The 23,717-nt window shown below is 42.7% G+C and overlaps 1 protein-coding gene across 1 annotated transcript; it reads right to left on the bottom strand.

Moving 5' to 3' along the window:
- Nucleotides 1-1,611: 1,611 nt before the first annotated feature.
- On the bottom strand, nt 1,612-18,087 carry RWDD2B (RWD domain containing 2B). Its single transcript, XM_073617092.1, has 5 exons — nt 17,843-18,087; nt 16,821-17,046; nt 10,176-10,243; nt 8,399-8,761; nt 1,612-1,960 (listed from the first exon to the last, which is right to left on the bottom strand). Exons 2-5 carry the CDS (start codon nt 17,031-17,033, stop codon nt 1,714-1,716), a joined length of 891 nt encoding a protein of 296 aa, XP_073473193.1. The 5' UTR covers nt 17,034-17,046; nt 17,843-18,087; the 3' UTR covers nt 1,612-1,713.
- Nucleotides 18,088-23,717: the final 5,630 nt, after the last annotated feature.

The following is a 23,717-nucleotide window of genomic DNA, read 5'->3' as shown; positions in this document are numbered from 1 at the left end:
ATCGGTACTCGTACTTGACCCCAAAATATCACTAAAGCAATAACAAAGAACTAGCACACCTATAGATTCAATACGCATATAATGTAGAAAAAAAATAGCATGTACCTAACTGGTAATGCATATAGATAATATGGCAATAATAAAATAAAATTAGGTGCATGTGCATAGATTGATACAAAAACGTAATATATTTTGAGTTGTGCAAAGACAGTTACCAATGGCACAGTAGGCAAGGAGGAAATGAGGTCGCTAACCCTATGTTTTGGGGTCACATACCCCTTTTTTAAGGAGGACCTCATGCTAAAATCTGGTATACACTAGAATTTTTTTTTTTGTTCAACCCAGCAGGCTGAACAAAAAAAAAACAAAAAACGGAGCGATCGCCACAATAACACAAGCGATATTAGTACAGTTATCTCCCCTGCTGTGCCTTTGTATTCTGACAGGGGACTGCCCCCCACCAGAACACACTAATAAACACTGATCAGATGCGGGTCGGATGTTGGTTTTCCAGCATGCCCGTTCGATAGAAGCCAGGTGTGAAACCGACTTCTATAGAACAGACAGCTGTACACATGGGCCAAAAGATGGCCGGTTCCTGCTCAACCAGCCAGTTTTTGGCCCATGTGTACAAGGCGTAATGCGACCTCCCCCTATTCATGCAAGCCACAGACTCCCACAAGCTGATGCAACTGGACTGACGTAATGCTGGAAGTCGTGTGATGTCCGGTGTGTCCCAGGTCCTGGCTAGCACTAAGAGGTAAGGCGGCTATAGCACTAGGTCTGCCAATCCCACAATGAAAATGAGCTGCAGGCGCACAGGGCCCAAGAGGCAACAGATAGCAACATACAAAGGCAGATATAGGGGTCGTTTTACTAAAACTGGAGAGTGCAAAATTTGATGCATGGTAGCCAATCATCTTCCAGGGTTTTTCTTTTGTGTAAAAGTAAGCTAGAAATTGATTGGCTACCATGCACAGCTGCACCTGATTTTGCACGCTCCCGTTTTAGTAAATCAACCCCATAGTGGCAAATTTATATGAAGGAGTCAATGGCAGCAGTAGGAGATGCGGAGCCATATTACAATATAAACATAATAGAGGCATATTACAAGATGTACAGAACAGAAATAATGCAGCATGTTTTCATAATGTGTACATTCAATAAAAGATGAATAAAAGCATATATGCAAACACTGGATGTGTAGCTAGTTTTTGGTTCTTTATTATTGCCATATGATCTGTATGCATTAGCAGTCTCTGTTAGGCACATGCTATTTTCCTCAATATTAGATTTATAGAGCTGCTAGTTGCCTGCTTAATACTTTAACTGCATTTTTCAAAGGACATGAGAGTCACATGACCATCCTACCAAAATATAATGCTGGTCAATCATAGTGGCTGGGAGGGTTGTTCCGCTCTCTATCCACAACTCCCTATTGGACATTGCGTCTCTCCTCCGGGGTAAAGAGCCAACAGGGATTTGCAAAAAGCACAAGGCATGGGGCAGCCCTCGACTTCTCCAGATTGCCCATAAGTGTGCTCTGGGCTTTTTTGTATCCCATGAAGCTGCAAAGCAGAAGTAAAATATAATTTATTAACAATAAGAACATTTTAAAATCATGAACAAATTTATTGCAGTAAGAAAGTGTCCAGACTGTAGTGTAAAAATATTCTGCACATCCAACAGTCTAGTCATGATTCTAGTTGTTTCCTATCGTCCCTCAACCCCAAAATACATGGGGAAGACATCCGAGCATCCCCTTTCCTGGAGAAACTGATAGAGCTGACCCAGATCCATGTGATTCCCCCGGGCTCCGTGCGCATCAAACGCCATCTCCTTAAGAGGAGGGAATTTTCTGTGTTTCTGGATGTTTATGTGAACCTCAGAAGGGGAACAAGACAAAGGGACATCTTCTCTGTGTCGGATTAATATACGCTTCCATGTCAGTTTTCTTATTCTGTGGAAGCAAAAAAAGAGATTATTTATAGCCTTACTGAGCCTAAGGACCAGTTCACATTTGTGCGCTGCATAATTTGGTGTGGTGCGTTTTAGGTGCACTACCATTGAACTCTAGGATGTGCATTTTGATGAAAGTGCATCAAAGATGCAGCATGCAGGACTTTTTTTAGTGCACCATTCCTAAAATGCACAGGTGTGAATGAGGCCTTATTTATAAAGACTGGGAGAATCTGACTGGCTGCTATAAACAACAAAAGCAATTGTATTTTCAAACCCTGTGATAACATTATCCCGACACTGGAATTTTGAACTTTTCTCTCTATAATTTGATGTTGTATAAAAAAAATATATGAAATGTAGGTGAAGGTGCTAAATCTGATTCTACTTTTTTATTGCAGGTGTACGCAGTATTTACTGCAGGGACAGCTCACAAGGCAGGTCTGCCCCAGGTTGGAGCCCGGTATGTTTTTCAGGTGTGTGTTGGACAGGCTATGAGGAGAGGTTGGAGGCCAGTATGTTTTTCAGGCATGTGTTGGACCGGCTATGAGGAGAGGTTGGAGGCCAGTATGTTTTTCAGGCGTGTGTTGGACCGGCTATGAGGGGAGGTTGAAACTCTTTTTGTCTTCAGAGGTGGGAGGAGTCTTTCCAGCTTTCTTTAGGCTTTCTCTGCTGGGGAAATAAGAACTGTTCCCACCAGTGAGGTCCTTCATGGAGAAGTCCAAGGCCTCACTTACATGATGTGTATGAATCTGTACCCTGTGTGGGGGCTGCGTTTACCCCAAAAAGGACATCCATGCGAGTGTAGTTGGGCGGACGCACCCCTGGTGCGTTCGGGGCCGTGCACCGACACCCACACAGATGTCACATTGGGTATAGCCGCTGCATCCCAGTTGACAGCAATGGGACTGCCTACATGGGATGCTGGCAACACCTGTGCATCCCAGTTCCAGTATTCAAGGTCCTCCCATGGGGTACGTATTCATACCCCCTGTGTGAATGAGGCCTAAGTGTGAATGGAATATTTAGATCCATTGTGTTGCTAATTTGGGGACCTAATTATTATACATATGTATCAACCATATAAACAATATAAACAAAGTGAATTAAAGTGCTAATGTGGATAAACAAGTGAACATCTGATAGGTGCTATAGTGCCGGTTAATAAGTCCGTTTAAATTATGGTGAACTTTCCAATGAATAAATCCTCGGTGCGTGCCTTATTTGTGCTTTTATAATTGGTATGTAGTGGTTAAGTACAGCGCTGCGCTAAAGGGAGTGAACAGCAGCCAACACACCTGTAGACTCAGGGTTAAACTAACATTAAAAATTCAAAAAGTGTGGCGCTATAAGCTCCATACATAAAAACTAAAGAATGAACACTCTAAAATATTGAGTGATTATAGGACAAACATTTCAGTGTGAACCAAAAGGTGCTTATGTGAAGGGAATGTGATTGGTAAACAAAACTTAAATACATTCATTTAATCCACTAATAAGTGAAAAAAACATCACAAAATAATAATATGAATAAAGTCCATGTCATAATAAGTGAAAAAACTGTGATGATAGTGCATAAACGATGATGGACAGGTGTTTCCTGGGCATGCGGAAGGGCTGCAGCTGAAAATCTCGGATTATTGGGACATGATCAGTGAAGAGGAAGCCGTGCTGATTCCCTTTCCCCTTCTCTGTGTGACGACGACATCTGACCAGCTGTCACATTCAGACCTGTCGGTCATCAAGCCTTTTTGACCTGTTTTGGCATATGCTATTTCAGGCCAATATTTCTGGTAAGCCTCTATGATTCCTGGTGATGGTTCTGGCACTGATTCCAATCCTTTGTGCACGTTTGGTCTCCATGTGGTCCATTTACCTACCAGGTTGCTTGGTCTAAACAACCCTTCCGCATGCCCAGGAAACACCTGTCCATCATCGTTTATGCACTATCATCACAGTTTTTTCACTTATTATGACATGGACTTTATTCATATTATTATTTTGTGATGTTTTTTTCACTTATTAGTGGATTAAATGAATGTATTTAAGTTTTGTTTACCAATCACATTCCCTTCACATAAGCACCTTTTGGTTCACACTGAAATGTTTGTCCTATAATCACTCAATATTTTAGAGTGTTCATTCTTTAGTTTTTTATGTATGGAGCTTATAGCGCCACACTTTTTGAATTTTTAATTGTGCTTTTATAATGACTGCACTCACCAGATCCTTCACCCCCTCTTGGGGTCTCACACCTCCACAGTATATGCCACTGTGTAGCAACGTAAGATATCTCCATCCTCAATGTAAACTATTCGGTAAGGATAAAAAAGCCTATATTGCTGACACAAGCCTTTGAAACAGGAAGTGATGCAAGCTCGTATGCTGACTCCCCCCTACGCGTTTCATCACTGACGTCATCTGGAGTGCTTTGAGTGGACATAACTGATGTACCCTGCTCTGCGGGGGCGGGCCTTAGAGAACAGATGCCGCCTATGGGCAGCACAGAGGCTTAGTGGTTAGCCTTGCAACACTGGAGTCCTTGGTTCAAATCCTGACCAGGACACTATCTGCATGGAGTTTGCATGTTCTCCCTGTGTTTGCGTGGGTTTCCTCCGGGAACTTCGGTTTCCTCCCACACTGCAAAGACATGCTACCTTGCGTTGGTGGTGCAGTGGTGAGCATGGCTGCCTTCCCAGCAGCTGACCCGGGTTCGATTCCCGGCCAACGCCATCTCCAAGTGCTTGGAGTCCCCAGAGAGAAAAGCGCTCTACAAAGTCAATGCTGAGTATATATTAGTGGTGGAATAAAGAATGAAGAGAAAGTGTGTAATGTTTGAGAAATGAAATGAAAACGTTCCCCCAGAATCTATAGAGCCTGAACCCAGCAACTGATAGAAGACACTTAGGCCGCGGTCACACCTGGGTATTCCGGATCGCGGGTGGCATTACGGCGATTCCAGAAAAAAAAAAAACACGGGACACGCTTGTGATCCTGTTACTTTCAAAAGGCACCCAATCACGTGACAAGACTGTCACCTGACAAATCTCACAAACAAAATAGTGGGACGCCTGTTTCCCAAAAGCAGTCCTGCAATTTTGTTGCAATTTGTCGGGAGACAATCGCGGCAAAATAACACCTCGATTGGGGCGATATTGAAAGTAAGTGGATCGCAAGTGTGTCCCACATTTTGTGGCGATTCTGGAATCTGGAACAACTAGTTGTTAACAGAGCCTCGCCGTGTCCATCATATGACAGGAACTTTCTGCACAGATGTCCCCCCAGCAGGAAAGTTACACCTTTAAGTTAAACGCATCAAAAATACACCAGAGAGCATCTAAACCCATCAAAAATACACCACAGTGCATATAAATGCATCAGAAATACACCAAAGTGCATCTAAATGCATCAAAAATACACCAGAGCGCATCAAAAATACACCAAAGTGCATCTAAATGCATCAGAAATACACCAGAGCGCATCTAAACGCAGTGGAGGGGATTAGCGGGGAGGGGCGTCTTCTCATTGGATGTCATACAATCTACTGATAGAGAGATAGTAATATTTATAAATGATAGAAATTATTTGTGTAATGAGGATAAATAATAATAATCCTCAGTGTGGAGATCAGATAATGATGATGACTGATGATAATAATGGGGGGAAGGGAATACATGGATGACAATATCAGATAATAATAAACAATCTCTGATCACCATGGTAACGGATATATTCAAAGCCCTGCTCCCTCTCCCCGGAGCTCCTCCCGTGTCTCCTCTCTGCCGGCCACCCAGGGGCGGAGCTTTTCCGCCTTCCCCATCATCACCCTGCCTACTGGAACCCGCTGTATACACCTCCCCCCTCCCCCGTCACTTCTGGAACCGCCCAGAGCTCTATGCTAATTACCGGAAGGACTGTATAGTGATCGCACAGTATAGGAAGTGCTGGCCTCTAGTGACACTAGTGATCAGTACAGTCACTAAAATGTCACCAGAGACCTACAGAGAGACATCTCATTATACTAATATTATCATTAATATTATTTCTATTTACAATAATTATTATTCTTTTAAATATTACTACATTTAATAATATCACTAATAATATTACATTAAAATAAACTAAAAATAAAACATATTATTACATTGTATTACTAAAACACAAGGCCAAGTCAACCTGTCATTGGTTACAGCAGAATAAAGTGAAGGTTCTGGAGTGACCATCTCAGTCTCCTGACCTCAATATCATTGATCCACTCTGGGGAGATCTCAAACGTGCAGTTCATGCAAAACAGCCCAAGAATTTACAGGAACTGGAGGATTTTTGCCAAGAGGAATTGACAGCTTTGCCATCTAAGAAGATAAAGAGCCTCATCCACAAATACCACTAAAGACTTCAAGCTGTCATTGATGTTAAAGGGGGCAATACACGGTATTAAGAACTGGGGTATGTAAACTTTTGATCAGGGACATTTGGGTAGTTTCTGTTGTCATTATGATTTAAAAAGAGTAAACACAGTTGATTGATAATAAATGGCTTCAGCCAAACGCTAACCATGAGTGAAAGAAAAGTTTTTGTGTTATCATTCATATTCTCTGAAAAACGGCCAAGAAATCATAAATTCTGCCAGGGTATGTAAACTTATGAGCACAACTGTATATATACACATACATAGTGTGTGTGTGTGTGTGTGTGTGTGTGTGTGTAAAAAGAGATGGGATTGCTGCACATAAAAAATTGACGTTATAAAAAGTTTCATCAGAATTAAAATGGTATACATGGTGATGTTTCAGGCTGATGCAGATAGCGCCCTTCTTGAAAACCACATACATGGACCAATATATAGCTCATTATCGTCAACACGTAATTGAATGATTAAATCATTTAAACAAGCTGGAAACAATTAGTAATGAAGTATACAATATTCCTTATCATTATATGTCAATTAATTAAAAAAACTGGAACGACTCTAGACAACAGGTGTGTTGAATCCCTCACATGGCAATAGATATAATCGATCGAACAGTACATCTAAAGAACAATATATATATATATATATATATATATATATATATATATATATATATATATATATATATATATATATATATATATATATATATATATATAAATAATTCATGTCTATAGAAACTATTAATAAAACGGGTAATACTGTATATAAATATTACTTGATTATTATGTTTTGGATTAGCTTTTTTTCTTTATTAGTCCTTTTCTGTATTAACTGTTTTATTAATAGTTTCTATAGACATTAATTATATATATATTTTCTTTTGTTCTTTAGATGTACTGTTCGATCGATTATATCTTTGCCATGTGAGGGATTCAACACACCTGTTGTCTAGAGTCGTTCCAGTTTTTTTGAATTAATTGAGATATAATGATAAGGAATGTTGTATACTTCTTTACTAATTGATTCCGGATTTTGGCTCAAACTTGTCTTGCATACACACAGTCACACAACATTCTCAGAAAATCCAATCGTTCTGAACGCGGTGACGTAAAACACGTACGTCGGAACTATAAACGGGGCAGTAGCCAATAGCTTTCATCTCTTTATTTATTCTGAGCATGCGTGGCACTTTGTGCGTCAGATTTGTGTACACACGATCGGAAATTCCGACAACGGATTTTGTTGTCGGAAAATTTTATAGCCTGTTCTCAATCTTTGTGTGTCGGAAAATCCGATTGGAAAATGTGTGATGGAGCCTACACAATTTCCGACAACAAGGTCCTATCACACATTTTCCGTCGGAAAATCCGACCGTGTGTACAGGGCATTAGTCTGTAGGGTTCAATATTGAGTTGGCTCCCCCTTTGCAGCTATAACAGCTTCACCTCTTCTGGGAAGGCTGTCCACAAGGTATAGGAGTGTGTATATGGGAATGTTTGACCATTCTTCCAGAAACGCATTTGTGAGGTCAGCACTGATGTATGTTGGATGGGAAGGCCTGGCTCGCAGGCTCCATTAATTCATCCCAAAGGTGTTCTATAGGGTTGAGGCCAAGACTCTGTGCACTCAAGTTCCTCCACCCCAAACTCACTCATTCATGTCTTTATGGACCTTGCTATTTTTTTTTTTTTTTTTTTAATTAGGAAGCCTCAAGGCAGGCACTCCATCTCCCCAACCATGTGACACTCTTGAGATGCTTATTTACTTAGCACTTTATGAATGGGAGGTTTAGAAGTACATTCATACATGCTCTATACCTAGCAGGTTTTTCCACCCAAAAATAGTGCGGATCAGGCCAACGGGCAAGAATGGGAATGGTATATTATGCCAATAGAGTGGTTGCTTGTATTTGATTTGCTGATATAGTGGTTGTGCTTTGTTGAATCATCGATATTAAATAGATCCCCTTTACTTCATGTAAGAAACTGTCTGCCTTTATTGTGTATAGTGACTACAACTACATACCTGGACCAAAATTCTTCACAAGACTCCTGTGGCCCCTCCACGCACACAACTCCGGGTTTCCCTGGCATACTAAACCCCGAGAGCCCCAACTCCTCTGACCATTCCATGATATATTTTCTCTTCTGTTTGTTGTATATGTGATGACTGTAGATCCATAACCTAGTGAAAATGCTGTCTTCAGGAGTCATCACAATTTCTTTCTGCTGATCAGTGGGGGACACGATGTTCAGGTAGGTAGAAGCATTGTCTTTAACCCAATCCACAGCACTTAAAATACAAACATCTCCTATGCAATTGTTTTTTAGATAAGTGTTGAGATCTGTATGAAGCTGAGTCTGCTGTGAACGCACCAGGGCTGGCGATCTATAAATTAAAACAAAAATCATTTTTTGTAGAGTAGAAGAAGTATGTTAAAGTGAAGATCTACTGACTTATAGTGGCCCATAGAAATGTTAATTGTGCCTAAGCAGTACTCTGAGAAAGGTACCTTTAGCTTTTAATTCCTTTTATAGCAGGTGCACTTTCTATACCTGGACACACATGTGTCTTGAGTCTAACAGCTTTGTATCTGCTGTTCAAAATCATATAAAAGGCACCACTATTGACCGCTAGTTTCAGGGGATTTGGAGTGACATTGCTGCCCAATGTTCTCCTTGCTGGAGAGGAAGCTGTACCTGAGGGCCTGCATTAAAGGGATCTCCCTGCTTCTGCTTCGTTCATTCATTCTGTGGATCTTTGCTTCCTCTATTTCTCCTGCTGTTTTTTGAAGATTATCCTACCAGTCATCATATCAGCAGCCATCAGGGAGCAGCTCTGATATGAAAAAGCACAGACAACAATAGTGACTACTCCTTTGTCTTCTACTCGCCTTTTTTTTAGCACAACTTCCACAGTACAGGTCTTCTTTAAGGTTAATGTTTCTTTGTGATGAATGAGGCAGTTAGTACATATAGATATGCAATTGTCACTGCGGTGGATGCTTATAGATAGTGTAAATGAACCACTAAACACTGCGGCAATTCAACAAAGCTACAATAGCCGGTATATCTTGCAGTTTGGAGCATGCGACAAATAACTGGCTGCAGTAGCCATCCAAGAATGGGGAGAGGATAGGGAAGGGGGACACAAAGAGAAAGGGGAGGAGGGGGTGGAAAGGGATAGGGAAGAGTAATAAAAGTAGGTTAAAAGAGTAACGTGGAAGGGGAGTAGCAGGGTAAGTGGGTGGCAACCAAGAAAAAAAAAGAAGAAAAACAGAAAGGCCCCTTTCTCACTGATGCGGTTTGCAGGCGCTATTGCGCTAAAAATAGCGCCTGCAAACCAACCTGAAACAGCCGCTGCGGTGTCTCCAGTGTGAAAGCCCGAGGGCTTTCACACTGGAGCAGTGCGCTGGCAGGAGGGAGAAAAAATTCCTGCAAATAGCATCTTTGGAGCGGTGAAGGAGCGGTGTATACACCGCTCCTGCCCATTGAAATCAATGGGGCAGCGCGGCTATACCGCCGACATAGCACCGCGGTTTGCGGGCGGTTTTCACCCTTTTTCAGCCACTAGCGGGGGTTAAAACCACCCCGCTAGCGGCGGAATACCGCCGCTAAAACGACGGTAAAGCGACGCTAATAATAGCGGCGCTTTACCGACGACGCACCTCCAGCCCCAGTGTGAAAGGGGCCAAATGGAAGAAGGGAAGGTGTGATAGAGGAAGACAGAGAGAGAGTAATCATTTACATTATTTCATTGATATACTTGTAGACAACACAGAATGCATGCGTAGTCACAGTACCTGACTACGATTTCCGGTGGAACATTTGGGTAGTGAGGCGGGTATGAACAATGTAAGGAAAGTACATCCTGCAAAAAAAAAAAAAAGAGAAGGTCTATGTGAACACATAAAAATACAAACACTACTATTAGCAGCAGTATAACACAGTAGGGGAGAAAATAACAAATGTACTTTTAGCCCATGGAGAGAGCCCTGTTTAAAAGGAAGGTATAAACAGGAGAAAGAAGGGGGACCTGGGTGAATGCCAGAAATTCTGCTGGTTCCCCGCCGTGAGCCTGAGAAGAGGAGAGCAGACGGAGAAGAGGGCAGTGACGAGGGGTCCAGAGCTCTTGTAATGGTCAGCTTAAGATAAGACATTTGTGGCAGTACATATGCTGTCGAAAGCCTTGTGCCACATTCAAGAAAACCTTGTGATGTTTTCATTGTTAGTATTATAAAAGCATGAAAAAAACACTTTTACTATATGGCACTATTTTTGTGATAAATAAAAAAAATTAAAAAAATTAAAAAAAACACCACCATATCAATGATAAGGAAATTTGAGGTAAAGTAAATGGTTGATTATGTCACTTGTGTAATTATTGTGTTGCATCTCTTCAGTGATTCTGCAACAAAATTAAGCCAACTACACATTTTTCAACCTTGCACTTTTTAAAGGAGTTGTAAAGGCAGATGGCGTTTTATCTTCATGCATTCTTTGCATGAAAATTAAAAAGTCTTCTGTGTGCAGCAGCCTCCCTTCACACTTACCTGAAGTCCCTCACTGTCCAGCGATGTCCACGAGTGTCTTAGCCGTCTGAGATTCTCCTTCCTGATTGGCTGAGACACAGCAGCAGAGCCATTGGCTCCCACTGCTGTCAATCAAAGTCAGCCAGCCAATCAGGGGAGAGAGGGGGCGGGCCGGTTCGGGGCTCCGTGTCTGAATGGACACAGAGAGCTGTGACTCGGCTCGGATGTAGATCTACCAATAAGTTGTGGATACAAATTGATTGAATAGATTAGGTAGGTCTCATATTACATTGATTTGGTAGATCTAGGATTGATTGTACAGTGATTGTAAGGTTAGACTGCAACGTGTTTGATGATACTAATGGTTGCTATACACAATGAATTGATCATTCATCGAAAATATGTTTGGCAAAGGAACTATAAAGAAGGCTGTTGATTCATATTATTACTTCATATTATTACATACAAAATACCATGACAGACGTTGTACACATCGCAATGTCCAGGATGCTTGCAGCTGCTGTGAGGAGGATACGTACCGGGAATACACGTCTCCCCTCCCCCACCGAGCCGGGGCATAAATCCATTTCACTGACAGGGGATCCCATACCTGAGCAGAAGACTGTATAGTTCAGACAATATATTCCTATTTCTGATGGTAACCGTTGGCTGATGTGAACGCCAGTTATCAGGCCAACGCCTTAGGGACTTTCCTTACCAGCTACAAGCCTCTTGCCAAGGGCAGCATCGGGTTTATAAATAAAAGGGTCCTTGGAGCCGGCCGGCTTTCGCATATACGCTTTTTAACTACAATGGTTTTGTAAGTGCAACCTTTATTTTTACACTCAATAAAACGTTGGATTTTATGCTATGTGGAGCACTTTGTTTTTTACATGGGGATATTTCCATTTATGCTGATGTGAGTTGGAGAGAGTCCCTGGATTTGGACGCCAAGCGCCTGTTTTAAAGATCCCTGGCTGGGGTTGCAGCCATCCGCCCTTTAGGTCTCCTGTTAGTAAGAGACCAATTCCATCTGGTAAGAGGCAGCATTTTTATTAAGAGGTGGAGGTCTATCTGCGCACTCTACTGTCATCACAGCAAGTTTATGTTCCATTTTCACAGAGCACTTGGAGACAAACTTGGTTTCATGCATGTCATCTAGCATGGATGGACTTTAATCATTATTTTTTCATTTGAGTTATGGACTTTTTTTGGGTTTTTTTTTCTTCATCTCTATATTGTTTTTATATATGAATTATGGTATAGTTTCCATAGATGTGTCACATTATCACTTTTTCTGTTATTTTGAGATATTCATCTGTTAGTGATTGTGTCACTTATTATTGATTACTCTTTTCAGACATAGTGGTCAATATCTGTGTCCCATCAACTAATTGTCATTTTCAGATTTATCTTTTATTTTCACAGTGTTTAATTACATTGATAAGCACAAAATTTTCTATTATTCACTCAGTGATCATCACTCACCCTCATATTTTTATGAGATTTTTTTGACACCCCCTGTTGTCACCCTCAGTTTCTAGCGCGACTTTTTGATTTTTATATGATTTATGGTTTACTACTTTCTAGTCGCAGCTTATGCCAATTAGTGTAAGCGCAGTATTTATTTTTACACATCGCACTGTCCAGGATGCTTGCAGCTGCAGTAAATTTAACTCTGCGTGTCACATTTGGCAGGCGGTACCGATTGCCAAATGCATCTACTGAAGTCACTGGGAATGCCAACCATGTGGTTGCAGAGCACTTTTGCAAAACCAAGTCCCCCTTGGGATCGAGAAAAAAAAAAAAACACATGCATTCAGGAGGCAGCAGTATTGCCTCCTGAACACCTGTAAACCATCACTCAACCGCCTTTGAAAATCGATCCATCTGCAAACCTGCCACCAGTGTGAATGAAGCCGAAAACTCTGCCTCTTCCCAGGAGAGATGTTTGTGATAGTTCTGTCAGAGAGGCGATAAATTTATATACACCTTACCATACCATACATGAATATGTCGCAAGTTATACAATTTGTGACAGTACTGCAAGACAGATTTCTAAATAGTATCTATGACAGTTAGGCCCTGTACACATGACCGGTTTTGCCTTCGGAATAAACTCTGAAGGTTTTTCCGACGGTGTTTCGACGAAATTCCACTCAAGCTGTCTTGCATACACACGGTCACACCAAAGTCCGACCGTCCAGAACGAGGCGACGTACAGCACTTACGATGGGACTAGAAAGAGGAAGTTCAATAGCCAGTAGCCAATAGCTTCCGTCTCGTACTTGCTTCAGAGCATGTGTCATTTTTGGTGCGTCAGAACAGCATGCAGACGAGCGGTTTTCCTATCAAAGACAGGTATCCTGTCCCCCCTCCCCCCCAAAAGGTGCCAATTGTGGCACTGGAGGGAGAGAGGAGACAAATGAGCGGAAATTCCACTTTTGGTGGAACTCCACTTTAACCACTTCCACCCACTGTCATTATACGTCGGTACTTTGAAGGAGGGTATCGTTGTTATGGCAGCAGCTAGCTACCATAACCCTGGTGTCCTCTTCTTCAGTGAGCGGTCCAGTTTAAGATAAATGTGGTCTCTGTGGCAGATTCGCTGTGAGATCGCTTTTATTGGCGGCGGGAGAGGGCCCCCCGCTGTGTTCCGGTGCCCTCCGCCACTTACTGGAGCGCTGGCAGCGGCGGAGGCGATCGGATCCTTCCTGTGGCCTGACATGGAGACGAGTGAGGGGAAGATGGCCCCCACCCCTCTCCAAATCATTGCAGGGCGGAAGCAACATCAAAACATCACTTCCGCCCATAACTCTTAAAAGGGAAATTTTTTTTTTCATTTTTTTAAATGACAGTTTTTTTTTAATTGCATTTTAGTGTAAATATGAGATCTGAGGTCTTTTTGACCCCAGATCTCATATTTAAGAGGTCCTGTCATGCTTTTTTTCTATTACAAGGGACGTTTACATTCCTTGTAATAGGAATAAAAGTGACACAATTTTTTTTTAAAAGAACAGTGTAAACATAAAAAATAAAAGGTAAAATAAATTAAAAAAAAAAAAAAAAATTTTAAACGCGCCCCGTCCCGACGAGCCCGCGTGCAGAAGCAAACGCATACATGAGTAGCGCCCGCATATGAAAACGGTGGTCAAACCACACATGTGAAGTATCGCTGCGATCGGTAGAGTGAGAGCAATAATTCTAGCCCTAGTCCTCCTCTGTAACTTAAAACATGCAACCTGTAGAATTTTTTAAACGTTGCCTATGGAGATTTTTAAGGGTAAAAGTTTGTCGCCATTCCACGAGCGGGCGCAATTTTGAAGCGTAACATGGTGGGTATCAATTTACTCGGTGTAACATTATCTTTCACAATATAAAAAAAAAAAATTCGGCTAACTTTACTGTTGTCTTATTTTTTAAATTTAAAAAAGTGTATTTTTTCCAAAAAAAGTGCGCTTGTAAGACCGCTGCGCAAATACGGTGTGACAGAAAGTATTGAAACAACCCTCCATTTTATTCTCTAGGGTATTAGAAAAAATATATATAATGTTTGGGGTTCTAAGTAATTTTCTAGCAAAAAAAATGATTATAACTTGTAAACAACAAGTGTAAAAAAGAGGCTCGGTCCTTAAGTGGTTAATCAGAGAAGCAGCCATAAGTCCCATGGTAACTCTGAAGGAGCTGCAGAGATCCACAGCTCATCAAGTATTGCAACGACCGCCATTTTATTCTCTAGGGTGTTATAAAAAGAAATGTATAATGTTTGGGGGTTCTAAGTAATTTTCTAGCCAAAAAAAAAAAACCTGTTTTTAACTTGTAAACAACAAATCTCAGAAAGAGGCTCGGTCCTTAAAGTGGTTGTAAACCCTTACAGACCACTTTCACCTACAGGTAAGCCTAGATTAAGGCTTACCTGTAGGTGCAAGAAATATCTCCTAAACCTACACGGTTTAGGAGATATTTACTATGTCCCTGAATGATACCATCTTCTGCGCATGCGCCGATGTATTCGGCGCTTGCGCACTCTTGAAAGGGCACGCTGTGCCGTTTCCAGCTGGGGTCATGCCGTGACTGGCGGCTCCCGCGCGCATACGCGGGAGTGACGTCACGCGACTCCGGCCAGTCACAGACCCGGAGTCCGTGGCCCCGGAAGGAAGAGGGGTGAAGAATGGACACTTCCTGCCCGTGAGGAAATCGGGGACATCGCAGGCTTTCGGTTTCAGGTAAGTGACACATAATGGGCTACGATGCGATGCATAATAGCCCATTATGCTTTACCTTTGCAGGGAAACAAAGAGGAAGTAAAACCCACCAGGGTTTACTTCCTCTTTAAGTGGTTAAGGATGAGCTCATGTGTGTTCGCAAGTCCAGGTGCCCGTGCCGGCCAGAAAGCTGACATTCCGGAGCGCTGATCATAGGCAGAGAGACATTTCCCGATCCGCGGCTGCACAGATGGAGAAATGTCTCACTACCTGTGATTAGCGCTGTGGAGTGTCAGCTTCCTGGCGGGGGCGGGCACCTGGACTTGCGAACACACATGAGCTCATCCTTACTGGCTGTTTGGCCAGCTTCTGTTAGATGAGCATGCTGGAAAACCAGCAGCTGACTGGCTCCTGATCAGTGCTCTCAGCCAATGGCGGAACGGAAAAAAAAACGTTGGTGTGTACCAGGCTATAGTCACACTTTAACCACTTTAAGACCGGGCCTCTTTTTCAGACTCAGTGTTTACAAATTAAAACGTTTTTTTTTGGTAGAAAATTACTTAGAACCCCTAAAACATTATACATGTTTTTTTCTAACACCCTAGAGAATAAAAAGGCGGTCATTGCAATACTTTCTGTCACACCGTATTTGCGCAGCGGTCTTACAAGCGCACTTTTTTTGAAAAATAATTCACTTTTTTGAATAAAAAAATAAGACAACAGTAAAGTTAGCCCAATTTTTTTTATATTGTGAAATATGATGTCACGCCAAGTAAATTGATACCCAACATGTCACGCTTCAAAATCGCGCCCGCTCGTGGAATGGCGTCAAACTTTTACCCTCAAAAATCTCCATAGGCGACGTTTAAAAAATTCTACAGGTTGCATGTTTTGAGTTACAGAGAAGATCTAGGACTAGAATTATTGCTCACGCTCTAACGATCGCGGCAATACCTCACATGTGTGGTTTGACCACCGTTTTCATATGCGGGCGCTACTCACGTATGCGTTCGCTTCTGCGCGCGAGCTCGCCGGGATGGGGCGCTGTAAAAAAAATTATTTTTTTTTTATTTATTTTGTTTTATTTTTACACTGTTTTTTTTTTAAATAAAAAAAATTTGGGTCACTTTTATTCCTATTACAAGGAATCCCTTGTAATAGAAAAAAGCATGACAGGACCTCTTAAATATGAGATCTGGGGTCAAAAAGTCCTCAGATCTCATATTTGGTCTTAAATGCAATAAAAGAAAAAAAAAAAAAATTTGCCATTTGAAAAAAATGACAACAGAAAAATGTGCCTTTAAGACGTATGGGCGGAAGTGACGTTTTGACGTCGCTTCCTCCCTGCTATAGTATGAAGACGGGTGGGGGCCATCTTCCCCTCACTCGTCTCCATACCCAGCCACGGACAGGTCCCGATCGCCTCCGCCGCTGCCGACGGCTCCGGTAAGCGGCGGAGGGCGCGGGAGAGCGGCGGGAGGGGGGCCCTTTCCCGCCGCCAATAACGGTGATCTTGCGGCGAATCCGCCGCAGAGACCACCATTATCGTTAACCGAACCGCCGCCTGAAGAGATGGATACCTTGGTTGTGGCAGCAGCTGTCAGGACGTGTATATATAGTCAGGACGTGTGTGTGTATATAGTCAGAACGTGTATATATAGTCAGGACGTCATCACAACACCCACAGATATCAGTTTAGACCCCACATCACCTGGATGTTGTCGGCGTTGCCATCACCGAGTTTCACCGTCAATGTGAACTGAATTGTAAAGGTTGGAGGGACCTCCGTCTGCTTTTCTGCAAATTCTCTCAGCTCCGCCAATGCCAACTGATCAGTGACCACAAACTCTTCTTCACTGGGGAACATGCTGGAGAGAAGGTCGAGCTCCGAGATCTGAGCCTCCGCTTCCTCCTGGCTTAACATTATCAATGAGGATCTGTAAAATAACAAGTTATTGATTACTTCTAACCTCCACACCAAACACTTCTACATTACAGCAAAGATATTAATAATAATAATAATAATATTGCCCAGACAGATCAAAAACGGACATTTTAAATGACAACCTGTGATGCACAACAAATGAAAGAGTTTCTCTTGAATAAAAAGTATATCTAAAGCCAACTGTCTTATTTTATTTATGGATTGGTAAAACCCCCCTCTTAGTGGCTGTAAAGTGGTTGGAGGAGATCAGCACTGTGCTGCAATAAAACATGAAAATAATAAGTAAAGTACGGGTTTTCAAGAAAATAAAAAACACTCATACTCACCTAGGTGGGTGCCGCATTGATATATAGTGCTGTGGCTATCCCCAGCTGCCTCTACCCTGAGAACTGAGCGATCAAAGATCACAGATCGCTCAGTTCTCAGGTTTTCTTTTAGAGCAGAGAGCCGTGAGCGCCAGTCACCAGCTCTGTGCTCTGCCTCACTGGAGTGTCGGGGATGTGGGAGGGGCAGGAGGCGCTGGTTCAGGCTCTCAGGGGCGGAGCCAGCTGCTGGTTAGGCATCTGGGTGGATCCCGACATTATTGTCAGGATCCCTGCAGAGCCTGGACCCTCTCGATGTCAGCCGGCAGGGGACTTTAGCCTGCTGATGGCTGAATACAGGTCACAGGAATACAGAACTAAATGCAATACTGTGGTCCACAGGAAAAGTATGAACAACAGAGCTTTAGGCATACTTCTCCTTTAACAAAAAAAAAAAGTAGCTTTTCAATTCTATTATAACCAAACCTGTTTCCACATAGGAGTCTTCTGTACTACAACATGCTTCAGGAAGCAGCCAGCTCCTCATGCCTCTCCCTTACTGGAGGTGAAATACGCCCCGCCCCTCTCCCCAGCAGCAAAGTCTGTCACTGCACACAGGCAGGAGGTGTAGAGAGAGGGGCGTTCACGCATGCGCTGCAATAGTAATCAAATAGAACACCGCTGTTTCGTGAGATTCGGCGACACGTCAGAAATGTAACGGAAGTGACGGTCCGTTGCCGCCATCTTGCTACACCCCGCACTCCTCCATAGTAAGGATACAGTAAGAAGGGGGAAAGCGGACATCTTGTTACACCCACCGGAGTTTTGCATTTCACACTTATTTTTTACAGCACAGTGAGTTTATATAGTGAAATACAGGGGTTAGAACTCTGTCTGTCTGGTTAGATGTTGAATTTTAAAAGCAGCGGCAAGCCTGCTCATCTCACAGGTTTGCTAATCTGACAGAAGATCGCTGCTTTTAAAATTAAACATGTAAACATTTAGACGGAGTTCTAAGTACTGTATTTTACTAAATAAACTCGCTTTACTGTTAAAAATAAGTGTAAAATGTAAAACTCCGGTGGGTGTAACAAGATGTCCGCTTTCGCCTTCTCAGTGTATCCTTACTGTAGAGGAGTGCGGGGTGTAGCAAGATGGCGGCGACATAACGTCACTTCCGTTACACATTCTGACGGGTCGCCTAATCTGATGAAACACCGCCTTTCTGAGTTCTAAAGAGGATGACTAATACTAATAATGTTGTCTTCGTTTTGTGGCCATTTTCCCGTTTACCCATCAGTCCTTATTCTATGTTATTGGTCTTCTAGAACATGGGGGACCCTTAAAGACTAAAGGTCCTCAGCTGGAGACATCATTTGGGTATTTGATTGCCTTTGTTATATAAATTTCTGCCATGTTCTAATCTAGACTCTAGAGAAGAGAAATAACACAGAATAGGCACGGCAGGATCCACCGCAAAATGGCTACACAATGCAGACAGCATAATTTGTTTCATTCGCTCTCTTTAGTCTGAGAAAGTGAAGTCCCTCATTAGGTGTCAGTGGCTGTGACTGACTGAATGCTACAGATAATGTTGTCTTCTTTTTGCAGCCATTTTCCTGTGGACCTGACAGTGCGTAGTCTATGTTATGGGTCTTTTCTAGAACATGCAGGATACTTTATCCCTCGTTCACATTGAACGCGGCTGTGAAATCGCGTGACTTCATCTGAAATCGCATGATTTCAAAGCCGCATTTCAGTGCAACTTCGGGTCCGACTTGAAAGACATCTGTGCGACTTCATGAGCAGATTGTCTATTGACGTTAGAAAAGTAATGCAGGAGCAACTTTTGCAAATCTGTGCAGCGCCACAAAGTCGGCGTCGCACCGATTGGAACGGTGCCATTGCTGGCAAAAGGCTGCGACTTGTCATGCAATTTGACCTGTCAAATCGCATGACAAATCGCTTCAATGTGAACCAGGGCTAAAGATAGGGTCGCCACCCTTTCTTCAAATCAAACCCGAACACTTTAGCGCTCCAACGGCAATTTTTTTTATAGTATAAATTATACATATATTTTGCTATTAAATAACATTTTTAATCATATGACGTTAATAACAAGAGTCCCCCTTTACATCAGAGTCCCCCATTACATCAGAGTCCACAGAATCTCCCATTACATCAGAGTCCACAGAGTCCCCCATTACATCAGAGTCCACAGAGTCCCCCATTACATCAGAGTCCACAGAGTCCCCCATTACATCAGAGTCCACAGAGTCCCCCATTACATCAGAGTCCACAGAGTTCCCTTTCACTGTAAAGGGGGACTCTGCAGACTCTGATGTAAGGGAGAACTCTGGGGACTCTAAGGGAGTGCTCTGGAAACCCTGATTTAAGGGGTGAACACTGAGAACTCTGATGTACGGAGAGGACTCTGCTGTAAGGCTCCATTCACACTAGCGCATTTTTTGATGCATTTTGCATTTTGCAGAAATGCACGGGAATTTTTTAACATGGGTTCCTATGGAACATGTTCACATGAATGCCTTTTTGTTTCTCTGCATTTTTGGAAAGGGTCGGGGACTTTTTTTCATGCAAAAAGCAGCGTTTTGCATGTAATAGAATTCAATGGACAAGCATCAAAAACGCAAGTGCACCGTTTTTGCAGCGTTTTTGATGCGTTTTTGCCGTTTTTTTTTTCTTTTTTTAATTTTTTTAAAATTTTTTTTTAGACTGTAAAAAAAAACTGTAAAAAAAAAAAAAAACGCAAAACGCAAATCGCGGCAAAAACGCCGCAAAAACGCTGCTCAAAAACGTGGCAAGCATGAAAAAAAAACCTCCAAAAACGCTCAAAAGCAACATGTATAGGTGTGAATCGAGCCTAAGGGGGAACACTGTGGCCTCTGGTGTAAATGGGAACTCTGATGTAAGGGGTGCTCTGAGAACCCTGATTGACCTTAGTATACTTACTCAGAGACAGGAGAGAGAAGGGGGAGACTTCAGTCACAGACAGGGATGGATGGTGAGCTCACTCACCCCTTGGCAGTCAGCTCCTTTCATTCAGATGTATCTGAGACTGCTGGACTTCAAATTTCCGGCCCCCACTTTCCTTTTCTAAAGGCACAGCGCCGGGGATTGGAGTGTGGGCAGACACAGAGGGGTGGGGGGAGAAAGAGGTGCAGAACAAGCCCTCTCTCCTCTCCCGTCTGTGTGTTTTTTTTGGGTGGCTTTGGGCACTGTGAAAGAGAGTGTAACAGACACTCTCAGCTTAGCCAACTGCAGCCAGCAACCCTGCTGAGAGGCCATAGTCCAGTCTGATTAATGTGTCCGGGTTTCAGGCAGTCTGAAACCCAGACGCATGATTCCAAACCCGAACTGTCTGGGTGAATCCCGGACAGGTGGCAACCCTAGCTAAAGAGGAGCGTCATTCTCCTGTGTAAGAAGTAAAAGACAGCAGCTACAAAAACTGTAGCTTCTGACTTTTAATAAACAGATACTCGCCTGTCCCAGGATTCAGTAATGTGCTTACCGAGCTGTGTTCTTCACCCCCTCTCGGCTGTCCCCGGCATCTTAACTGTGGGCACCCGGCTGTGATAGCTTGTGGCTTCATGTGCGAGCCGCACTGCACGTTGTGAATGGTACCGCAGTGTTCTGGGACCTGTCATGTGTCTTAGAAGACGGGATGGGGGAGAATTTCCACTTCTGATCGCCTAGGCGATTGGAGCGGAAATTGGAGCGCACCTGCACCCCCCTAAAAGCTCCACTTCAGAAACAGGAGTGGGCGAGGAGGCCTTAAAGTGCGAGTAAACTCCCTTGGTTGATTTTTACCTTTAGGTAAGTCTATAATAAGGCTTACCTATAGGTACAGTAAATATCCCCTAAACGTGCGCCGTTTAGAAGTAATTTACTTTAGATGCAGCTGGTGATGTCACCCATGCCATAAACAGTGACTCACACGCGCATGCACGGGAGTGCCATCATCTCGGCCATTTATACTCCCGAAGCCCACGAACCCAGAGAGGAAGACCGGGTGAAGATGGAAGTGCCTACAGCAATGACAGCTCAGCGATGGAGGGCTTTGTTCTCAGGTAAGTCTGTCATAATGTGCTAGTATGTGGTGCATACTAGCACATTATGACCTAAACACAATTTTTTATTTATTTTTGCTGCAGTTTGCTACTGCTTTAAAGCAGAACTTCCCTTTTTGGTGGAACACCACTTTAAAGAATAAAGCTCCTCAGTTGGGGACATTCTTTTGGTCTTTGCTTGACTTTATTATACAAGTTAAAAATGGGAGCGAATGGCGGGACTTTATATGAATCACACAGCAGCAATAAAGGAAGTCAAGTGACTAGGAAAAAATGTTTTATTTATATTAAATGATCCTATATGAAACATTCTGGGCATACAGCCTCTAGAAAACATTTTGGGTATACAACCTCTGGAGATTTTTGATCATTTTCAACATAAGTTACATAATAATCCGCAATCACAGTAGACATTACATGTAAAAAAAATGGTGCAATCACGAGGAAAGGGAATTAACACAGTTAATAGGATATTCTATTGAAAACATTGGTTGAACCATAGGGAGTATAGATTGATCCATGGTAGAATAATGGTAGGAGTGGATGGCTCGACGCGTTTCGCTGCATTATAGCTGCTCATCAGGAGCATAAACCATGAAAAATGTCTAGAAACAATGAACACAATATCTAGATAGTCTTAAGAGATGTTTGAGAAATGGGGGTAAAGACAAAACAAACAAAAAGGGAGACAAGGAAAATTTGACGGGAAGAATAGATGGGGAGCATGGTACAAGGTCGCATGTCCAACTTACATCTGTGCAGCGGCAATGCGGCATCAAGAATCGCCCATACACCGCAGAGTCCCATCTCCGGGGGCCGTGGAGGCTGGGGGGGTGGAAGCAACCAGCACAGACACATCCTAGGCCGTGAGTATGTATGAAAAGCCCTGGTGGGAAAGGAAGGTGAAGACCCCATTGGGGGACCTGAGTGAAAAAAAGTGTGTTAAGGATTATAACTAAGTGTAGGGGTAGAGGGTATATTAAAGTATAAGTGTGTGAGTGAATGGAAGTGAATAGAAAAGTGAGTAAAAAGGAAAGGAAGGGGATTAAAAAAGGGGATAAAGAAATAAACACAACAACCAGGGGTAAAAAGAAAAGAACGAAAAAGAAAGAGCAGCACACAGTCTAAAAGGGAGAAGTGAATGGTGGAGGTGGAGGAAAGAAACATCACATATCCAAGCTAGTTCTGAATTACTCACACAGCAGCCCTTGGGCTGAGACCAGCTCCCATGTATTTTCACCATTTTACGCGGTTATTTTTTCACTTATGGTTTTTCCCCTCCTCTTTTTTTTTCCACAGAATCGTGCATAAGTGCACACACACCACACCTAGGGAATATGCCCCAATGGTTATTTATGCCCTTTGGTTGCTTCTTTCGGTCCCCAACTTATTTGGGGTGGGTCTCCCGCCTTAACCCCACGCGAGACAGCTTATTCAGGACCACCGCTCACTTCCCCATGGGAGCTGGTCTCAGCCCAAGGGCTGCTGTGTGAGTAATTGAGAACTGGCTTGGTTACATGATGTTTCTTTCCCCCTTAGAGGGTACCATATATTATTAGATTTATTATCCATTTATCCTTTTAGTATAACTATGCATCCAACTTCTGATGAGTGGCTGTATGTCATAAAACACGTCAGCTTTCCTACACAGGTATCAGAAACCATGAAATCAGGCCAAGACAGAAGTACAGTTAAATCAAACTCGTTTAATAATAAAAGTAAAAAGAACAAACGTAGTCAAAACATAGCCAAAGTTCAGTAACCGGAACAGGTAGTCAGCCAAGCCAGAAGTCAGGGATCAATGTAGTGGAACAGCAAGCAGGATCTGGAGCCAGAAGGGATGTCAGCAAAGCAAGTCTTGAACAGGCTTACAGGAGAGCATCTCAGTTTCTGTGATGATGACCAAGTCGAAGGCAGAGATCCTCTGGACTGGACGGCTTAAATAGGCAGGACTGACGAGCAGGATATCATCAACAGCTGAGTAACTGTGGAGAGATGAGAGCTGGCAATTAGCTGACAGCTGAGCAGCCAGCTCAGAGAAGGAAGGGCTGAGCCCAGCCCTGACAACAGGGTGCCTAGACAAGTTTGCCTTAACTATGAATTTTTAATCTATATATGTATATGTTTCTATTATTGAGTCTATGTGGGTATACTTTGCTAATTATGTCTACGTTATGTTTGCCATTATTTATGCTGAATTATTGTATAAATCATGTTTGTTAAACATTTATTAAATATTTTATTATTACGATTATGTTTTAAAACATTGATTT

The sequence above is a fragment of the Aquarana catesbeiana genome, linkage group LG02 (genome assembly GCF_042186555.1).
Source record: "Aquarana catesbeiana isolate 2022-GZ linkage group LG02, ASM4218655v1, whole genome shotgun sequence".
In the NCBI taxonomy this organism is placed as follows: Eukaryota; Metazoa; Chordata; class Amphibia; order Anura; family Ranidae; genus Aquarana; species Aquarana catesbeiana.
This window is presented reverse-complemented; position numbering and strand designations above follow the sequence as displayed.